Here is a 17,851-nt window from a genome sequence, read left to right on the forward strand (position 1 = left end):
TAATGTCTATGTTTGGTATTGAGGTGTGTTTCTTGTATGCAACAGAAGGAAGGATCCTATTTTCATACCCAGTCCTGTTATTCTGTGTCTTTTTATTGGGGAATTGAGTCCATTGATATTGAACAATACTAATGACCAATGGTTGTTAATTCCTGTTATTTTGGTATTGGTGGTGTTGGTGATAGTGTGTGTGTGTGTGTGTGTGTGTGTGTGTGTGTGCATGTTTTCCTTCTTGTGTTAATCTGGTGTGAGATTATTTATTGCTTGTGTTTTCATGAGTGTAATTAACCTCCTTGGGTTGGAGTTTTCCTTCTAGTACCTTTTGTGGGGCTGGATTTGTGGATGAATATTGGTTAAATTTTACTTTGTAATGAAATATCTAATTTTCTCCATCTATGGTGATTGAAAGTTTTGCTGGGTATTAATAAGTTTTAGGCCTCTGATTTGGTTGCAGCAAACCAAATCAGACCGAATCAGGAAAAGCCCAGGTTTAATGGGTGATATATTCCCAGGCGATTCCCACCCCATAGAGAGGAGACAAGGAAGGGAGACCAGAAGAACCACGAGTCTGTTTTTGGGGTGGGGGTGGTGGATGCTGCTTATATATCTCCTGTGGGAGTCATCCTGAGCCTTTCTGGGGTGGAGCTGTGTTTGGTGGGCTTTGAAGGGGCGGCTTTAGGGAGGAGCTGTATTTGGTAGGCTCTGAAGGGGTGGGTTTGGGGAGGAGCTCTGTGAAGTGGAGCTCCCACCCAAACAGGTATAGTAGTCTGGGTTGTCACTCATGGTCTAAGAGTCTGCAGCATATCTGTCTAGGCCTTTTTGGCTTTTAGAGTGTCCACTGAGAAGTCAGGTGTAATTCTAATAGGTGCCTTTATATGTTACTTGGCCTTTTTCCTTTGCAGCTTTTAATATTCTTTTTTGTTCTATATGTTTAGTGTTTTGATTATTATGTGGTGGTGGGCCTCTTTTTCTGGTCCGCTCTATCTGTAAGGTTCTTGTACTTTTATAGGCATGCTCTTCTTTAGGTTAGGAAAATTTTCTTCCATGATTTTGTTAAATATATTCTTTGGGTTTTTGAGCTAGGATTCTTCTCCTTCCTTTATACCTATTATTCTTAGGTTTTGTCTTTTCACAGTGTCCCAGATTTCCTTGATGTTTTTGTATTAGGAATTTTTTAGACTTAACATTTTCTTTGACCAGTGAATCTATTTCTTCTATCATATCTTCAACGCCTGAGATTTTCTCTTCCATCTCCTGTATTCTGTTGGTGATATTTGCATCTATAGTTCCTGGTCATTTACTCAGATTTTCCATTTCCAGAATTCCCTCAGTTTGTCTTTTCTTTACTGCTTCTATTTCCATTTTCTGGTCTTGAACAGTTTCCTTCAGCTGAGTGTTTGTTTTTTTCTTGGCTTTCTTGGCATTCTTTAGGGCATTTATTGATTTCCTCCAGTATTTGTCTTTTCTTCAGTTTCTATAAGGATTTTTTTCATTTCGTCTTTAAGGACATATATCTATTATCTTCAGAAAGTTGGTTTTAAGGTTGTTTTCTTGTGCTTCAGCTGCACTGGATTCTTCAGGTCTTGCTGGGCTCTGGTGGAGCCATGTTGTCCTTTCTGTTGTTGATTGTGTTCTTACACTGGCTCTAGGCATCTGGATTTGGGATGATTATAGATCTAGGTGTTGATTCCTAGATGTTGTCTTTGTTGGATGGGTCTTTTGTTCCTTGGTTTCTTTGGTCTTCTGGTCTATGTGGCCAGGGGTTCTGGTGACTAGTGAGTCTTCAGATCCAGTAGATTGTCTCCAATAGGGTTTTTGCAGCCTCCAAGACCTCTGGAGTTTTGGGTGCCAAAATTGCCTCTGCAGTTTCAAGTGTGGCCTCTGGGGTTCTGGGTACCTGCTTGGTCTCTGAGATTGCTAGTACAGCTTGGCCTCCAGTACAGCAAAAGTTTTCTGCCAAAGTTGTGGGCTGGGACGTGGAGCTCAAGGCAAGGGGGTTCACTCTGGGGCTGTTGGGTAGGCTTTTAAGGGGTATTAGTGGGCAGTGGGTGATGTCTTACTTATGGTCCCTAGGACTAGCCTGGCCTCCTGTAAAGGAGCAGGAGGTATGGGCTGGGATATGGAGCCCAGGGGAGGGGTGCTGCTGGGGGACATTGGGCTGGCTTTAAGGAGTGTTGGGAGGTGTGTGGGTATGGGTATGAGAAGGGGGTCTAAAATTTTATATATATATATATATATATATATATATATATATATATATATATGTATGTATGTATATGTATATATGTGTACACACACACACACACACACACACACACACACACACACACATATATATATATATTTGTCTTTCGAGTCAGGGTTTCTCTGTGTAGTTTTGGTGCCTGTCATGGATCTTGCTCTGTAGACCAGGCTAGCCTTGAACTCACAGAGTTCTGCTTGGCTCTGCCTCCTGAGTACTGGGATTAAAAGTGTGTGCCACCACCACCCGGCTAAAATTATATTTTTAATTAGCTTACAAAGTGTGAGTTTCCATAAAGTCTTTCATATTGATTTATGGTTTTGTTTTAAGGACTTGGTCCATTTCAAGTTGGTTTTCTGATAACCATTTGTGTTTGTATCTGTTCTTGTTTTGATAATTTATACCCCCCCTTTTTTTATTTGTCAGTCTGGCTATAGATTAGTCAATTTATTGATTTGTTTTTCAGAGACAGCTCTGAGTTTTCTCCATTTTCTCTGCTTTGCTTATCATTGCTCCCTATGCTTCATTGCTTCCAACTTGTTTTGTGGCTTTTTTTTTTTGACTTTTTGCTTCTAGATTCTGCAGATTTGAGTCTTATCCTGTTTGCTAATGTATGCATTTAGTCACTAAATTTCCCTCTTTGCACTGCTTAAGCTTGCTTGTGAAGGAGACTCTCAAAGTGGAAAGGTGGCTAACCTATCAAAGCCTCAGCTGTCTAGTGGATAGCCTATCAAAGCCCCAGGTTTCACAGTGGATAGCCTATCAAAGCCCCAGGTTTCACAGTGAATAGCCTATCAAAGCCCCAGGTTTCACAGTGGATAGCCTATCAAAGCCTCAGCTGTCTGTGGTCTCTGACTGGATTAGTCTTGTCTTTTCCTAGTGAGAGAGGTGTTTTGCTGAGGTTTTTTGGTTTGATATATTGCCAGCTTTTCCAGCTCCAGTTCAGGGATATGAGAGGGTGTTGGTTTGCTGGGGCTACCCCAACAGTGTGACACAGACTGGTGGCTTAAACAGCTGGAATGCATTGTCTCTCAGGCCTGAGGGCTGAACATCTGAAATCAGGATGTTGACTGGATGTGTTCCTGCTGAGTGCTGTGAGGAAGAATCTGGGTTCAGGCCCCCTTCTTAGATGCCTGTGGTTTGCTGTCAATCTTTGGCATTCCTTGACTGATAGGAGCAGGACCTTGGTTTCTGCCTTTGTCCCTAGTGTGCACCCGTGCCTCTGGAGCTGTGAAGGATGAACTTCTGGTGTTTACAAGTCATCTGGTCTAAGGTATTTTGCTACAGTAGCCTAAATAGACTAAGACAGCAGGTCACCACACTTGAAGGAACACAAATCGATAAGTGAGAGGCTTAATTATTGGAAATTACCCATTATCTGTGGTGTGTGTGTGCAGGCTTGCACACGCCACAGTTTGCCTGTGGAGGTCAGAGGAGACCTTCCTGGAGTCTGAGTCCTCCTTGCACCTTTCCGTGGCTCTGAGGAGTAGATCCTGGTTGCCAGGCTCCTGCAGCACGTGCTTTAACTGCTCAGCCATCTTGCCAGCCCATTAATTACCTTATGAGAAGCAAAGTAAGTTCTCACTCTTGTTAAGAAAAAACAAGACAAAACATGTTTAGAGAAAGCTGATATTAAGTGGAGTGCTGAAGTGGTGATTTAACTCGAGTCTGCTCATGGGTTGATGCGCTGGTGCATGGAGGCTGGGCCTCAGGACACAGTCTCCCACTCTCCTCACAGCTGATGTCTGAGAATGCTGTATCCTAGATCTTGGTTACCCCAAGGAGACTCAAGTGGTCCAGGACTTAGGACTCGGTGAAGGTATGTTTAAACTTTCTGATCATTTCTGTTTGTTTTAGGGATGTACAGGCTGTAGACAAGATCAGATGAGTTCAGGATGGTTTGGCCATGGGCCCCATTTCTAAGTAAACAATTTCTTCCCATCTTCTAAGGAGAACACCGACATACCTTTTTTCTCTATTTGCTTGGGGTTTTGGTCCTTTTTATTTTTGTTGTGTGGTTCGGGATTCACCTCAAGGCTTAACACATGTTAGACCCATGTTCTTTGTTCATTGTACCCAGCCTAGAAACTAGTCAATAACAGAAAAGTACTCCAAATCCTATGGTTTTCCTCACAAGGGGCTTTTGTGGGCACATTAAGGGCATGGAACTCTCCGATGTTTCGACTGTATCTCTCTTCCCATTCTGCCTGCTTACAGGAAGTGATATTGTGATGAGAGCCAGGAGTCCACAATCCATACTCTTTTGTGGTGATATATTGTCCACCCCAATACACAGTATGTGTACCCTAATAAACTTATCTGGGGATCAAAGGACAGAGCCAGCCATTAGATTAGACATAGAGGCCAGACAGTGGTGGCACACACCTTTAATCCTATCACTCAGGAGGCAGAGATCCGTCTGGATCTTTGTGAGTTCAAGGCCACACTGGACAGAGCCAGGCAGTGGTGGCACACACCTTTAATCCCGGCACTTGAGATTTCATGTCTTTGCTTGGGAAGGACACACACTTTTAATCACAGGAAGTGATGGCAGGAAGCAGAAAGGCATATAAGGTGTGAGGACCAGGAACTAGAGGCTTTTAAGCAGTTCAGCTGAGATCCCTTCTGGGTAAGGACTCAGTCTTTCAGTCTAAAGAAACAGGATCAGCTGAGGAGCTGGGGAGGTGAGGTTAGCTGTGACTTGTTCTGTTTTTCTGAACTTTGTTTTCACCCCATTATCTGGCTCCAGGTTTTCAATTAATAAGACCTTTTAAAATTTGTGTTACAGTATGTATGTGGATGTGTGTAGAGGCCAGAGGGTGTGTGCAGAGGCCAGAGGCCAGAGGCCAGGTGTCCTGCTCTGTCACTCTCTCCCTAATCCCCTTGAGACAGGGTCTCTCAGTGAACCTGGAGCTGGGCTAGCAGCCAGCAAACCCTGGTGATCCCCCTGTCTCTGTCCACACAGCATGGGGCTTACAGGTGTGTATGGCCATGCCCTGTCTTTTTACATCAGTACTTGGATCTGAACTCAGGTCCTCATGATTAAGCAACAAATTCTCTTTCTCATTGAGGCACCTTGGATACTCATTTTGCTAACATCAAATTCTTAAGTTTAAATGGTGCTGTGGTGTGTTTGTGTGTGTGCGGGCACACGTGTGGTGGCTAAAGGTCAATCTCAGGAGTCATTCCTCTGGTATCTTCTACCTTATTTTTTGAAACAGAGTTTCTCATTGGCATGGAGCTCCTGGGTTGGACTAAGCTAGCTGACCAGTGAATGGGGGATTTGCTTGTCTCTGCCTGTCCAGCACTGGGTTACAAGTGTAGCCACCACACTTGGCTTCTTTACATGGGTTTTAGGGACTAAATTCAGATCCTGTGTGTATAAAGCAAGCACGGTACCTACTGAGCTGGCTTCCCAGCCCCTTAGAAGGGATTTTATACCATAAATGTATCTCCCCTCAAATTTATATGTTGAATTCCCAACCTTCAATGAGATGCATCAGGAGTAGGTGGGGCAGGAGGTGGGGTGGGGGAGCTTTAGGAAGGCATCGCCCATATGAGGGTGGAGCCTCATAAAGGTAATGGATTATCATCCTTATGAGACCTGAGAGAAATTGTTTTTCTCACCTCATGTGAGAATACAGCAATAAAGTGTCTGTCTCCAAACCAGGAACTGGGTTGTCATCAGACTCTAATCAGCCGGGTCCTGGATCTGGGACTTTGCAGCCTCCCAAACTGTGAGAAATCCTGTTGAAGTCACACAGCCTGTGGGGCTTTCATTGTAGCTTAACTACCATGGCAAGCTTTTGAAATGTCAGGAGCTGTAGAGGCACAGACAGCGATGCTTCCCAAAGTAGATAGCATTTTGTATAGTTCACATGAAAACAACACTTGTTATCCACGGACATAGGGCTTCTCTTTCAGCGTGTCCACACTATTTCTTTAAAAAGAAAGGAGACTGCAAGAGCTGTAGTCCTACCTTGAAGTTCTTCATAATCTCTGTGTGCTCTGATACAGATGTACAGGCAGGGGTGTGTGTGTGTATTCCATGTTTAAAGAACAAGACATCAGATTATCATTTTGTATGTTTATTATGTGAATTTCCTTATTCATTTTCTTGCTATTATTTCTGTAGAAACTGGACACTTGTAAAGCCACTGAATTTTGCATTCCTTTATTGTATTACAAACACGGATGATTACAAAGGAGACAGAGGAAACATGGTGCTCTGTGTTTGCTGTGTCTCAGTGGCAGCATGGCTCTCTGGCTGTGCACAGCGCACATTCAGGATCCTGCTTGATGTTAAGGCAGAGACACTACAAAAGTGAATGTAGAAACAGCAAAGGCATGTCCTTGTGCTTCTAAAGCAAATCTTAGGGTGTTTACATAGTCCAGTGTATCTATCTAAACACCTTTCACTTTTAGACGTCCTTGAGCTTTTGTGCCCAGCACAGAGTGGCTGCACTCACTTTCCTTACATTTGAGTTGAGCACTTCCCTTTCTTGCTGCCTGTTACACAGGAAATGGGACTTTAGCATACATGATTAAAATCAGAAATAATTTATTTTTATTCCCAAACTGTTCCTTAGACAGGAAAGAAACCCTTTGGGGCTAGTCATGCTTATTCTATCCTAACAGAACAATTAGTATGTGAAATGCAGAAACAAGGAGCTTTATGGAACAAATGCTCTTTTCTAGCTGCCTTACAGAAGAGTGAATGGCTTGTGGAGACGGAACCAGATTTCTGTTTCATGAGCCTGCTTTGCAAGTGTTGCGCTGGAGCTTTCCCCCTTTCTTCCTTTTGGAGAGGAAGCAAACAGAAAAGGTGCAGAGCTCATATGTGTCTGCTGTGCTTGAACTTGGTGTATTTGTTAAGCGTGAACTCGGTGTGTCTCTGCAGCTCGTCGATGTGTGTGTTGAGCAGCTTCTCAAGCTCCTTGGCCCGTCTCTCTTCTTCCATCAGGAAGTGCTGTGTAGCCAGGGAAGCCGGGAAGGATACATCTGGTGGAGACTGAAGAGAGGGAGACAAGTGAGGCGTGGCCAATGCGGAGCCTTAAGTCACAGGCATGCACCTCCCTGTCAGTCAACCCTGCAGCATTGACAAAGTACCCAGTTTTGAGCAGAGTCCTCCTCCCCTTGCAATGTAGTCCCTGCTAATGAAACCCTCGAGGATTTGAGACATCTCGGCTCCACACCATTAAAGAGCTCTAGAAATGAAAACTGCAATGACCAGCTGCAAATCCAGGGTGGACCTAAGTACCAGGGAACCCAGGCAGAACACATTTTGCTGACTTGCAAGGCAGGTAATCAGAACACAGGTAAGTCCCAGATCTGGAGTGAAGATGTAGTAGATTGGGTAAAGATGATTCATTTGAAACAGAAATCAGGCTAGGTTTGAGGAGGGGCTGAATGCCTAGGGGAGTTAGGTGGGGAGGAGCCTGGCCCAGGACATCCTGCTGGAGGTGGCGCTCTCTCTGTCTCTGTCTCTGTCTCTGTCTCTGTCTCTCTCTCTCTCTCTGTGTGTATGTGTGATGGAACTAGTGCTCCAGTCCTCCCCACCTGTCCTCCCCACTAGTTGGGCTTAGTGGAAGAAATCTGAGTGATGCCCAGTATGCCTGGCTGGGAGGTGTGGGGGTATTTCACAGCTTGTGATGTGCTTAGTGTATAATTTACGCAAGAAAAAATTATGGAATAAAGGGCATTAGTTTTATTTAAACATCATAAAATTATTAAAAAATTACACTTTAATTTTCTAGTTCTTTTATCTACCCTTCTTCCTCTTTATTGTTATTTGAGACAGTGTTTCAGGTAGCCCAGGCTTGCCGGTAACTCACTCTGTAGTTGAGGGTGACTTGGATCTCTACTTCCATAGTGCTAGGATTCCTGGTGTGCACCAATGCACCTGGCCACCTTGATTCTTCTTTACTTTTTATTTGTTACGAAGAATGAAGCTTTATGGAAGTGAACCAGGTTCTAAGTTTAATTCATCAATCTATAGAAACTCCAGATCACAGCAGGCGATAGCAGAGGCCTGTAGCCATGTCCAAGGGTTAAATCCCAACTGTACCTTCTGCACCAGGTGCAGCCTCTCCACCAGAGTCTAAGGAAACAGCCTTGAACATGCAGTGTCTACTGCTGGTGGGTCAGGCACACTCTTTCTAAATATCCAGGGCAAAGATGATCAGAAGCAGTTGTTGTTACATAGGATGGACACTGTTAACACCAGGTTTGCCCCAGCTTGTGCTAATGATGTGTCGTAGTGAATTCCAATGGACTTTGCCCATTCGGACACCCAAAAGACCATGCCTGTGTACTAACACAAGTATCAAGTTAGAGAAGCTGAGGAACCCAAGGCTTGAAAATTTGCACACACTCCAGGAGTGGAAACAAAGCCCCACACAAGACTCAGGGGCTTGGCATGCTTTTAGGTTGTGTGGGGCAAGCAAAGATATCCATGTAGAGTGTAAGTTAATGTGTACTGAAGTTCTGTGCTTTCGGATAGAGCAACCTGGTGCCATTACCGGGCAGCACAGAAGGCTGGCAAGCCTAGAACAAAGGAAAGTTCCATAGTGGGTTCAGGATAGGTTAGAAATCCTGACTCTGGGGTCAGATGAATGGTAAACCCTGTTCTAGAAAAAATCTCCAGCAGGGAGAATGCCTTGTGCATTTCATAAGCCTCAGAGGGAAAGTCATGTTGCTGATGTTTAAGACCAGAGTGAGGCTGTGTCTCCTATAGCAGAGCCTGCATAAACCTTAGACGACGCCTTCCTGTGAGCCCAGGATGACACAGAGCAGCTAGCAGATGGACAACGTTACCTGTCCCATTTTCTGTCCTTGGCAACCCCAGAGGATATTATGTATGGACCCAGTGGCAGAGTGGCCCTCCCATTGAGAGCTACTTAGCTTGCTTCTGTTGACTCTTGGGCCAGCTGAATCCAGGAGGTGTGCCACCCCTCACTGACACTAGGCAGCCTCTTGGTTGCAGCGAGACCTCACTGGGTCCCTTGTACTTTGGAGAGGGCAGAGTTTTCTCCTCCCTGGAAGTGATCTGCATTCCTGGGCTGACCCTTTCTGCCTCAGGGCATTAGCACTTACATCAATGTTCTCTGGGATGACTCAGCACATGGCCATGTTCAGTTTATACATGCTACTCTATGTTAAAATCTATTTGGGTCTGGTGGTTCATGCCTGCAATTCCAGTACCTGAGGCGGGAGGATGGTTGTAAGTTCAAAGCCAGCCTGGGCTGCCTGGTGAATTCTAGGTTAGCCTGAGCCCAAGTGAGATCCTGTCTCTAAAGAATGAAAACAAAACAAACAGAAAACTAAAAAGTATAGCCAGGATTCTTGGTGGGGTGTTATCTTTTCCTTTTAGAGATAGGTGTGGTCAAATGGCCTGTAGAGAGCACCCTGCAGTCTTATTTCAGAGGTCTTTGCCACACACCTTTAATCTCAGCACTCTGGAAGCAGAGGCAAGTGGATTTCTGAGACCAGCCTGGTCTACAAAGTGAGCGCCTGGCTAGCCTGGGCTACACAGAGAAACCTTACCTCAAAACCACAAAACAAACAAAAGAGAAAGAAGTGACATTTTAAGCTCTTCTGCCCTTCCCTGTATTGGTCTCAATATTGAATAATCTACCCTTAAAGGAAAACTCAGCTTCCAGAAACTCACCAGAGGGAAGACTTCATCGTCACTAGCCAAGGGACTTATCATTTCTTTAGTCTGAAATGGCAAAGGTGGTATCGGTGGTGTTGGGCATCTGCTCAGCTCACAGTCTTGGCTAATTCTAAAAGAGAAGAAATGGATGTCAATGGTCTTCCTAAGTATCCTAGTTTGTTTGGTTTCCTATTGCTGTGATAAAACACCATGACCAAGGCAACTTATAAAAGAAAGTGTTTCATCTGGCTTATGGTTTCAAAGGGGTGGAGTCCATGATGGCAGCATGGCAGAAGAGCTGAGAGCTCACATCTTGATCTATGACCACAAAACGAAGAGCTAACTGGTAATGGCATAAGTCTTCTGAATCTCAAAGCTCTCTCCTCCCCATGGCACACCTCCTCCAGCAGGACTGTACCTCTGAACCCTTCCCAAACAGTCCCACCAACTGGGGACCAAGTATTCCAATTTATGAGGCCACTTTCATTCCAACAACCCACCAAAGGCCATGTGCATTATAGCAAGTTTTGATTTCCCTAATGTTCAGCTAAGGAGAGCCAGTTGAATGAATGAGTTTGTTGGCGTATTTCTTTGAAAAAAAAATTTTTTTTGAATAATCTCAACTCCCCTTTAAAAGCTTGGAATGCAGAATTATGAAGCAGAAAGCACAAAGATTGCTAGGACAGTCTACTGTCCTGTAGTCTCAGCCTTCCTAATTCTGTGTTGTGCTTTTGTATTCTAGGCCAAATAAATAACCGGAGCAAATCTGACAGAAATCTGAACACTGAACACTGCTGCCATGGGGGAGACATTTGAGTTCTCTGCTGCACTTCACAGGCTTTCGTAACAAGTCATGCTTTGGGGATGTGGTACCACGTCTCTGTACTAACCAGTTCCTTTGGATTCACTAACACAGTCTGCTTCCCAATGGCGCCCTCCCAGGCGTCTTGGTCACTTGTTTTCTGACTTTCTCTCTCACCTATGAGAAAGGGTTCTTAGGACAAGTGCAAGGTCAATGCATGCAGAACACGGAGAACACAATGCCTGCTGCATTCTCGACACCCAGTGAGGGTCAGGGTCATCTTGATGCTCATTTGATCTTCAGAAAAGCCCAACAAGGTGAACATCACCACAGATGAAGAAACTAAAATGTAAAGTTAAATTATTTACCCATTCATTTTCTTTTCCTTTTTTCCTTTCTGGTCCTGGGGAACTGAGCCCAGATTCTTGCAAAGACTTCTAGGTGAGTGCCCTACCACTGAGCTACATTTTAGTTCTGTTTATTTATTTATTTATTTTAAATCCTAGACAGGGTCTCCCCAGGCTCTCCGTGAACTAGAAGTCCTCTTGCCCCTGTGCCTCTCCTTCCCCTGATGCCCCAGCCCCACTAAATGTGGGATTATATCCTCTGAGTCACCAGTCCAACTTCAATCATTTATTTTAATTGTATGAAATTTTTTTCTTTTATTTTTGAGATTACAATATAACTACATCACAACCCTTCCCTTTTCTCCCCCAAACCCTCCTGTATACCCCTCCTTACTCTTTCAAATTCATGGTCTCTTTTTCCATTTTTACATGCATATATATGTATAAATATGTTTATATATTCCTAACTACAAACAGCTCAGTCTGTCTAATGTTACTTTAGATTTCAAAGAAGAGAAGCAATGGACAGTCCTGCACAGCCATGACACCTGTGAACCACATCAACAAGCAGAATGGCACTATAACCTTAAAGGTACGGCAGTGCCTTGGTGATAACTAACAGCTCTCTAACTGGACTTAAGATACACTCAACAAGTGGATAATCATGCCTGGTACTAGAAACCCAACCAACTACCCAAGGCTAATGAAGTCATGGATCTTGGAGAAGAACCCATAATTTTACTAAACCAGTGTAGTCTCAACTACATTGGAAATATTTGTCCCTGTACCCATATAAGCATAGTCCTCATCCCTCAGGAAGGAAACTTCTCTTTGCAGCAGAGAGAAGCCATTATAGAAAATTATAACTAATCAGTATAGAGTTGTGGAGCCCAGTCCCAGTAGATACATCTACAATACAGCTCCTGCACCTAAGGCTCAGAGAACATTGCAGAAGATGGAGCAGAAAGATTGTCCGAGCCAGAGGACCAAGTTTGCTGTGAGACTGTCCCTCCTAGGAATGTCAGAAAGTCTTACCATCGTGATTGCCCAAATGTGAACAGAACAAGGCCAACACCAATGGACACACCAAAGTGGATGGAGGAAATCCTATGGTGCCTCAGCTCTGCACAAAGAACTACAGGCAACTAAGGAAGGCTGAGAGGGAGAAATAGTCTTCCTTAGGGAAGAGTACACCAGTTGGTTATCTAGTACCAAATGGTCAACCCTGGCGTGGGAGCCCACAGAGGCTTCCTAGTGACAACTTACTCAGGGTCAGAAAATCTCAGCTTGCTTTACCCAGTAGGGCTGTGTAAGGAGATGATTTGGCCACAGGCGTGTTTACCAAGTGTTTGGAAGGATCTACACTTGGCTGTACAGCATGCTTTGATCTTTGCTTCTCCCCTTGGCATATTATAAAAAGCCCTTTTCAATAAAGGGCAAGGCTGTTGGGTATTGACCCAGGCCCTCCCGAAGCTATCCTGAGTCTCTGTCTTTCTTTTCTTTGTCTAGGTCTATCTTTCTATCTGATATTTCCTCATTCCTCTCTCCTCCATCTAAGAACCCTTCAAAAGGTGGGAGCGGACTCCCACAACCCTAAAAACAATAGTTTACTTTAAAAATGAGAATAAATTGCTAGGAACTGGTAACTTTGAACTCAAATCCAAGTTTTCCTGAAGTTGAACCCCACAACAAGAATGCAAAGCACACTATGGAATTTATTGTCTGTGCTAAAATATTGGGTGGAAGATGTAAGTAAAAAACAAACAAACAAACAAACAAACCACTGAACAGATAAGCAAATAATGGAACAACACAACATACCTTAAAATTGGACCAAAGACTATCCCACCTGGCCTGTTTGACTAAGTAAATGTCTTTCATGAAAATGGGGCTTAAGTTTAATCAAATCATCAAAGACCATGAAAACATAAAAACTCTTTAAATGAAAGCTACTTATCCTTATTAATAACCCAGATTTCCCACAGGTGTTGACTATTTTCAAAGCAATGTTTTGATGCAATTTAAAAACCCACACTGTATTTTTCTGTTCTCATCCCAAGCCCAGTCCATGTAGACTTGCTTCTTATGCAAACTTCTTCAAGTCTGTGCATATAAATGGCACAAAGCATCGTGCTAGGTGCCTGCAGATTGGTGTAGAGAAGCAAACAAATGTTTCCCAGTTTTAGTTATCTTGAGATAAATCTTTTCCCCCATTATCCCACACCATAATTACCATGAAAACAGAAGAGCAAATTAAATGGAAATAACATGGTTTATGATGTGAACAATAGATGAAACATCTCACAGTTCAAACTGAGCAGTAACAATCGTATAATGCACCCATGTATCATCTCTGGCCTGAGCCTAGTGTCTACACTTCCAGGTGGAAAAAACAAGACAATTATAGAGGTGATCTGAGAAGTGTGTGTGTGTGTGTGTGTGTGTGTGTGTGTGTGTGTGTGTGTGTAGAGATTTTATACAAAGTATTATTTTTTCTAAATTATCTAAGTAATTATCCCAATTATCCATTTTGCTATGAATGCATAGAGATGGCTTTATGGTGTTAATTACTAAGATTTATATAGGAATATTTTTTATATTATAAGATCGATAAAATATTGAGATTGAAGGAAAAAACTATATTATGAAGTAAAGTGCTTTGCCTTAAATCATCTTTATAGCTGAAAGCCCTTCTAGGACATAGCTATTCAAATACTTCATAAAACTACCTTACCAAAATGCTGCACATATCAATTTAAAGAGGGCTTAAAAGTTATTGCAGAAGGCTTTTGATATCCACTCACAAGTCCCACTGTGTAATTAGCTTTCCCATAGGCCCTGCTCCAGGCCTGCTAAGTATGGCAGGCTCTTCTACTTGGATGGAATGTGAGGTCCTGTCTGACATGTGCAGGCCTTTGACGTGTGGCCCATCCCACTTCTCCAGGTCCTCCTTCTGGACTATGGGATAATGTTCTAGCTGGGGACAAGAACCCATCACCTATTGCTCACCTCCCCAGCCTCACCTTCTCACCGTTCTGTGGCCTGCACTGTCCAGGCCTGGACCCTTTATTAGGCTGTGTTCCACTTCTTACTTAATACCACAGTACAGAATTTCTTAACCTATTTTTGGCTTCTAGATTCATCCCCTGACAAGGGACCTTGCAAGCAGCAATGACAGACCTGCTAACTGTGTGGCCTTTTCCTATTGGACACTAACTTTATTAGCTAGACATGAAGCCATCTTAATGATTAATGTTTCCAATTACTGATGTCTTCTTGGTTCATGATATAAGAATTTAAACCATGAATATCACATTTTAAAAGATTATTTATTTTCATGTGTATGTGCCTATGTGGGCTTACTTGTATGCAGGTGCTGGTGGAGGGCAGAGGGAGTCAAATCCCCTGAAACTGGAGTTGCAGGAGGTTGTGAGACACCTGATGTGGATGCTGGGAACCAAACTCAGGTCCTCGGAAGAGCAGTAAGTGCTCTTAACCACGGAACCATCTCTCCAGCTCCTGTGACTTCACTTTTAAGTGTGTATTCTCATATAAAGACAAGCTCCATTGATTACAAAATTGGTTTGTCGTTAAAATTGGTTATATATTAACAATTCTGGATCCCAGTACTTCAAATCAGCTTGTAAGTTCTCCCATAACTTCAAAACACTGTTTTTTAAAGAACACTACATAGAGCATCTTCACTAAATTCCATTAAATCTCATAAAAATTTTAAGTCATGAGTAGATTATTATTCTAGAAACTCGATGCTTTGGATCACCTGAAAATGCTTCAGATTTCAAGTGAGCTAACATTAGGGTATCACTTCAGACAGGGGTGAAAGACAAACGTTAGGAATGAACAACAGATTGTCTAACTCACAGACTGCCAGAATCTTCCTCACTTACAAGGGAGCATTTCCTTAGACTGCGACCTTGAGGTTTTATGAAGCAATTTTATTTTTCCTTCTCCAAATAGTTTAACCCATTGGTTTGTAAAGATGACTTGGGTATTTTCTGGCTAAGTTACACCAGAAACACACCCTACATGTACAGACCCACATACATACATATATACACATATAAACTATATATATAGAATACATACACATATGCATACATATATACACATAACACACATGCATATACATACAGATACATATATACCACACATACACATAACCACACACATTCACATACATATATACATATATATACATATACTACACATACTCACATGCACACATACACCACACATATTTATATACACACGTATGCATATGTATACACACACATCCATGTAAATGCACACATATGTGCATATGGATTTTGCTTCTTGACTCCCGGAGCTGGGCTGTGAGGAAAGGCTTCCTCTTCCACTGACAGCTTCAGCGGGGAGCTACCTGCTTTCTGGTTCTCCACTGCTGAGCTCACAGTGTCCCTGCATCTCAACAACTCTTCCCTATAGTGGGGTTTACATGGCAATAATTTATTCAGACTATTTGAAATGCTGTTTCTTTTCAAAACCAGGTCACTGAAGAACACTGAAATCAGACGAGGCATTAAAACAAATTTAATGAAACTTTCAGCAAATGGAGCTGGCAGGGCACGGCTCTGCAGTAGGAGCAGTTGTCCAGACAGCTTATTAAGATAATCTCCCGCGGAGCCTTTCACTCCCTCCTGCCTCTGTCTCCCACTGTCTTGTTTTTGTTGGGCACTTTCAATACATGCTGCACTGCCTGACAAAGTAAGATTAAGGGCCAAGAAAAACATTTTTAAAATCACAAACTGCAGAGTAATGGCACAATACCTCACCTGACGCTACCGGAGTTGCTCTAGTGACTGAGGTGAGGAGCTGGGAGCCCAGGGCCTCAGTGACTCACTGACATCAGCCATCAGTGGGCCAACCCTTCCCAGCATCTTGAGGGCTCTGTGGAGACTGAAAGTACTGACATGCTTTGTGAGGTTTCGATTCTAGATTAGAAAATGACCTCTTAGAACAGGTTTTCAGGTCTACCGGGTGATCAACATGTGTTCAGTCATCAGAGGACAGGTTTTGGGCTGTGGCTAGAGGCCTCTTCATTTTCCCACAATGCTTACACTGAAGCCCCCATCATTGTGCCATACCATGGCACTCCTTCCATGGCACCACCACCACCATGGCGCCTCCACCACAGCACCCCACCGTGACACCCACACCACAGTACCCCACCGTGACACCCACACCACAGTACCCCACCATGACACCCACACCACAGCACCCCCACTATGACACCCACACCACAGCACCCCCACCATGGCACCCTCATCATGGCATCCCCTCTAGGACACCTCCACTATAACACTCACACCATGGCACTCCCAGCTATGACATCACCACCACAGTACTCATATCCTGGCACCCTCACTATAGTGCCCCCACTGTAGGACCACCATAGTACCAACTGTTGTGGAATAATCTTTTTGTACACTGTGAAGAAATGTCACTAGGATTGGTTTAATAAGAAACTAAATGGCCAATAGCTAGGCAGGATTTTTGGGGCAGGGAGAATGCTGGGAAGAAGAAGGGTGGAGTTGCCAGACAGACAGAGAAGTAGTATGGACAGTACAGAGTAAAGGTCATAAACCCATGAGACAAAAAGTAGAATGATAAAAATGGGCTAATTTAAGTTGTAAGAATAGGTTAGTAACAAGCCTAAGCTATTGGCCAAGCTTTTATAATTAATCATAATAATTAATATTAATAATAATTTTATAATTAACAAATGGCACCCAACATTCAGCCACATATATCCACATAAGACCTGAGAAAACTTAAAAAAAATATTCTAAACACACAAAAAATGAGCCAAATGTGGCTTCCTAGTCTTGTGTCTCTCATGCTGGCCACAGTACAGAGACAGGTCTCCCGGCAGCTGCCTGAATGCTCGAGCTACCAGTGCACCACGATCTAAGCTGCATGGCAGGTTTAAGGTTTTGCTCATGCAGAGAGAAAAGGTTACCATATGCAGCAAAGTAGGTTCAGATGGACAAAAAACCTCTAAATAGGTTACAGTGTCTTTAACAATGTGTCTAGGCTTAAGAAAAAAAAAAGGTATAAACAGTCATAGAAAAAATAGTTTAGCCGGGCGGTGGTGGCGCACGCCTTTAATCCCAGCACTCGGGAGGCAGAGCCAGGCGGATCTCTGTGAGTTCGAGGCCAGCCTGGGCTACCAAGTGAGTTCCAGGAAAGGCGCAAAGCTACACAGAGAAACCCTGTCTCGAAAAACCAAAAAAAAAAAAAAAAAAAAAAAAAAAAAAGAAAAAATAGTTTAAAATAATAAAGTTTTGAGAGAGTAAAGCAATAAAAAAAATTAAGCCATGTAAGGATGGGAAACACACAGGGAGTCTTGATCCTATATGGTGTCATTAACTTTGAAATATTAAATGCTAATGTACAAAAAACAATAGCTGCTGAGAGACATTGGATTATGGAAACTGCTAAATTAAACCAACCTGTATATTTTAACAATGTCTTAACTTCAAAATGGAAATCTGTCAATGTGTTGTGTTGAGAGAGAGGTTATGCTTTTGTTTCCAGAGGAAATGAAAGGCTGTGGATTCCTTCTAGGTTAATAGAGATTAGATTTGACCAGGGGAGACCTCCTGAGTATCTTGGCTACAGACATGGGGGAAGAAGCCAAAAAGACTACAGGACAGGTGACATGTAAGCTGATCCCTTGACATGGGAACAGCTCTGAGATAAGATGAGACATGATAAATCTTGTTGGCTACAGAGTCCTCGTGACTTATTATATGCCATCCTTT

General features: G+C 43.1%; 1 protein-coding gene across 3 annotated transcripts in view; it reads right to left on the minus strand.

The window, feature by feature from the left end:
* Positions 1-6,400: 6,400 nt before the first annotated feature.
* The window catches only part of Deup1 (deuterosome assembly protein 1), a 69,507-nt gene continuing 58,056 nt past the window's right edge, over positions 6,401-17,851 (minus strand). For 2 of the 3 annotated variants that reach the window (XM_059267353.1, XM_059267355.1), the window contains exons 13-14: positions 9,912-10,026; positions 6,401-7,253 (exon numbers count right to left, since the gene is read on the minus strand). In XM_059267353.1, coding sequence (XP_059123336.1) covers positions 7,077-7,253; positions 9,912-10,026 — 292 coding nt within the window. In that variant the 3' untranslated portion in view covers positions 6,401-7,076. Of the gene's footprint in view, positions 7,254-9,911; positions 10,027-17,851 lie in introns of those variants that run through there. The other variant, XM_059267356.1, reaches the window with a different exon arrangement.

This window comes from Peromyscus eremicus, chromosome 7, assembly GCF_949786415.1.
Source record: "Peromyscus eremicus chromosome 7, PerEre_H2_v1, whole genome shotgun sequence".
NCBI classification, from domain to species: Eukaryota; Metazoa; Chordata; class Mammalia; order Rodentia; family Cricetidae; genus Peromyscus; species Peromyscus eremicus.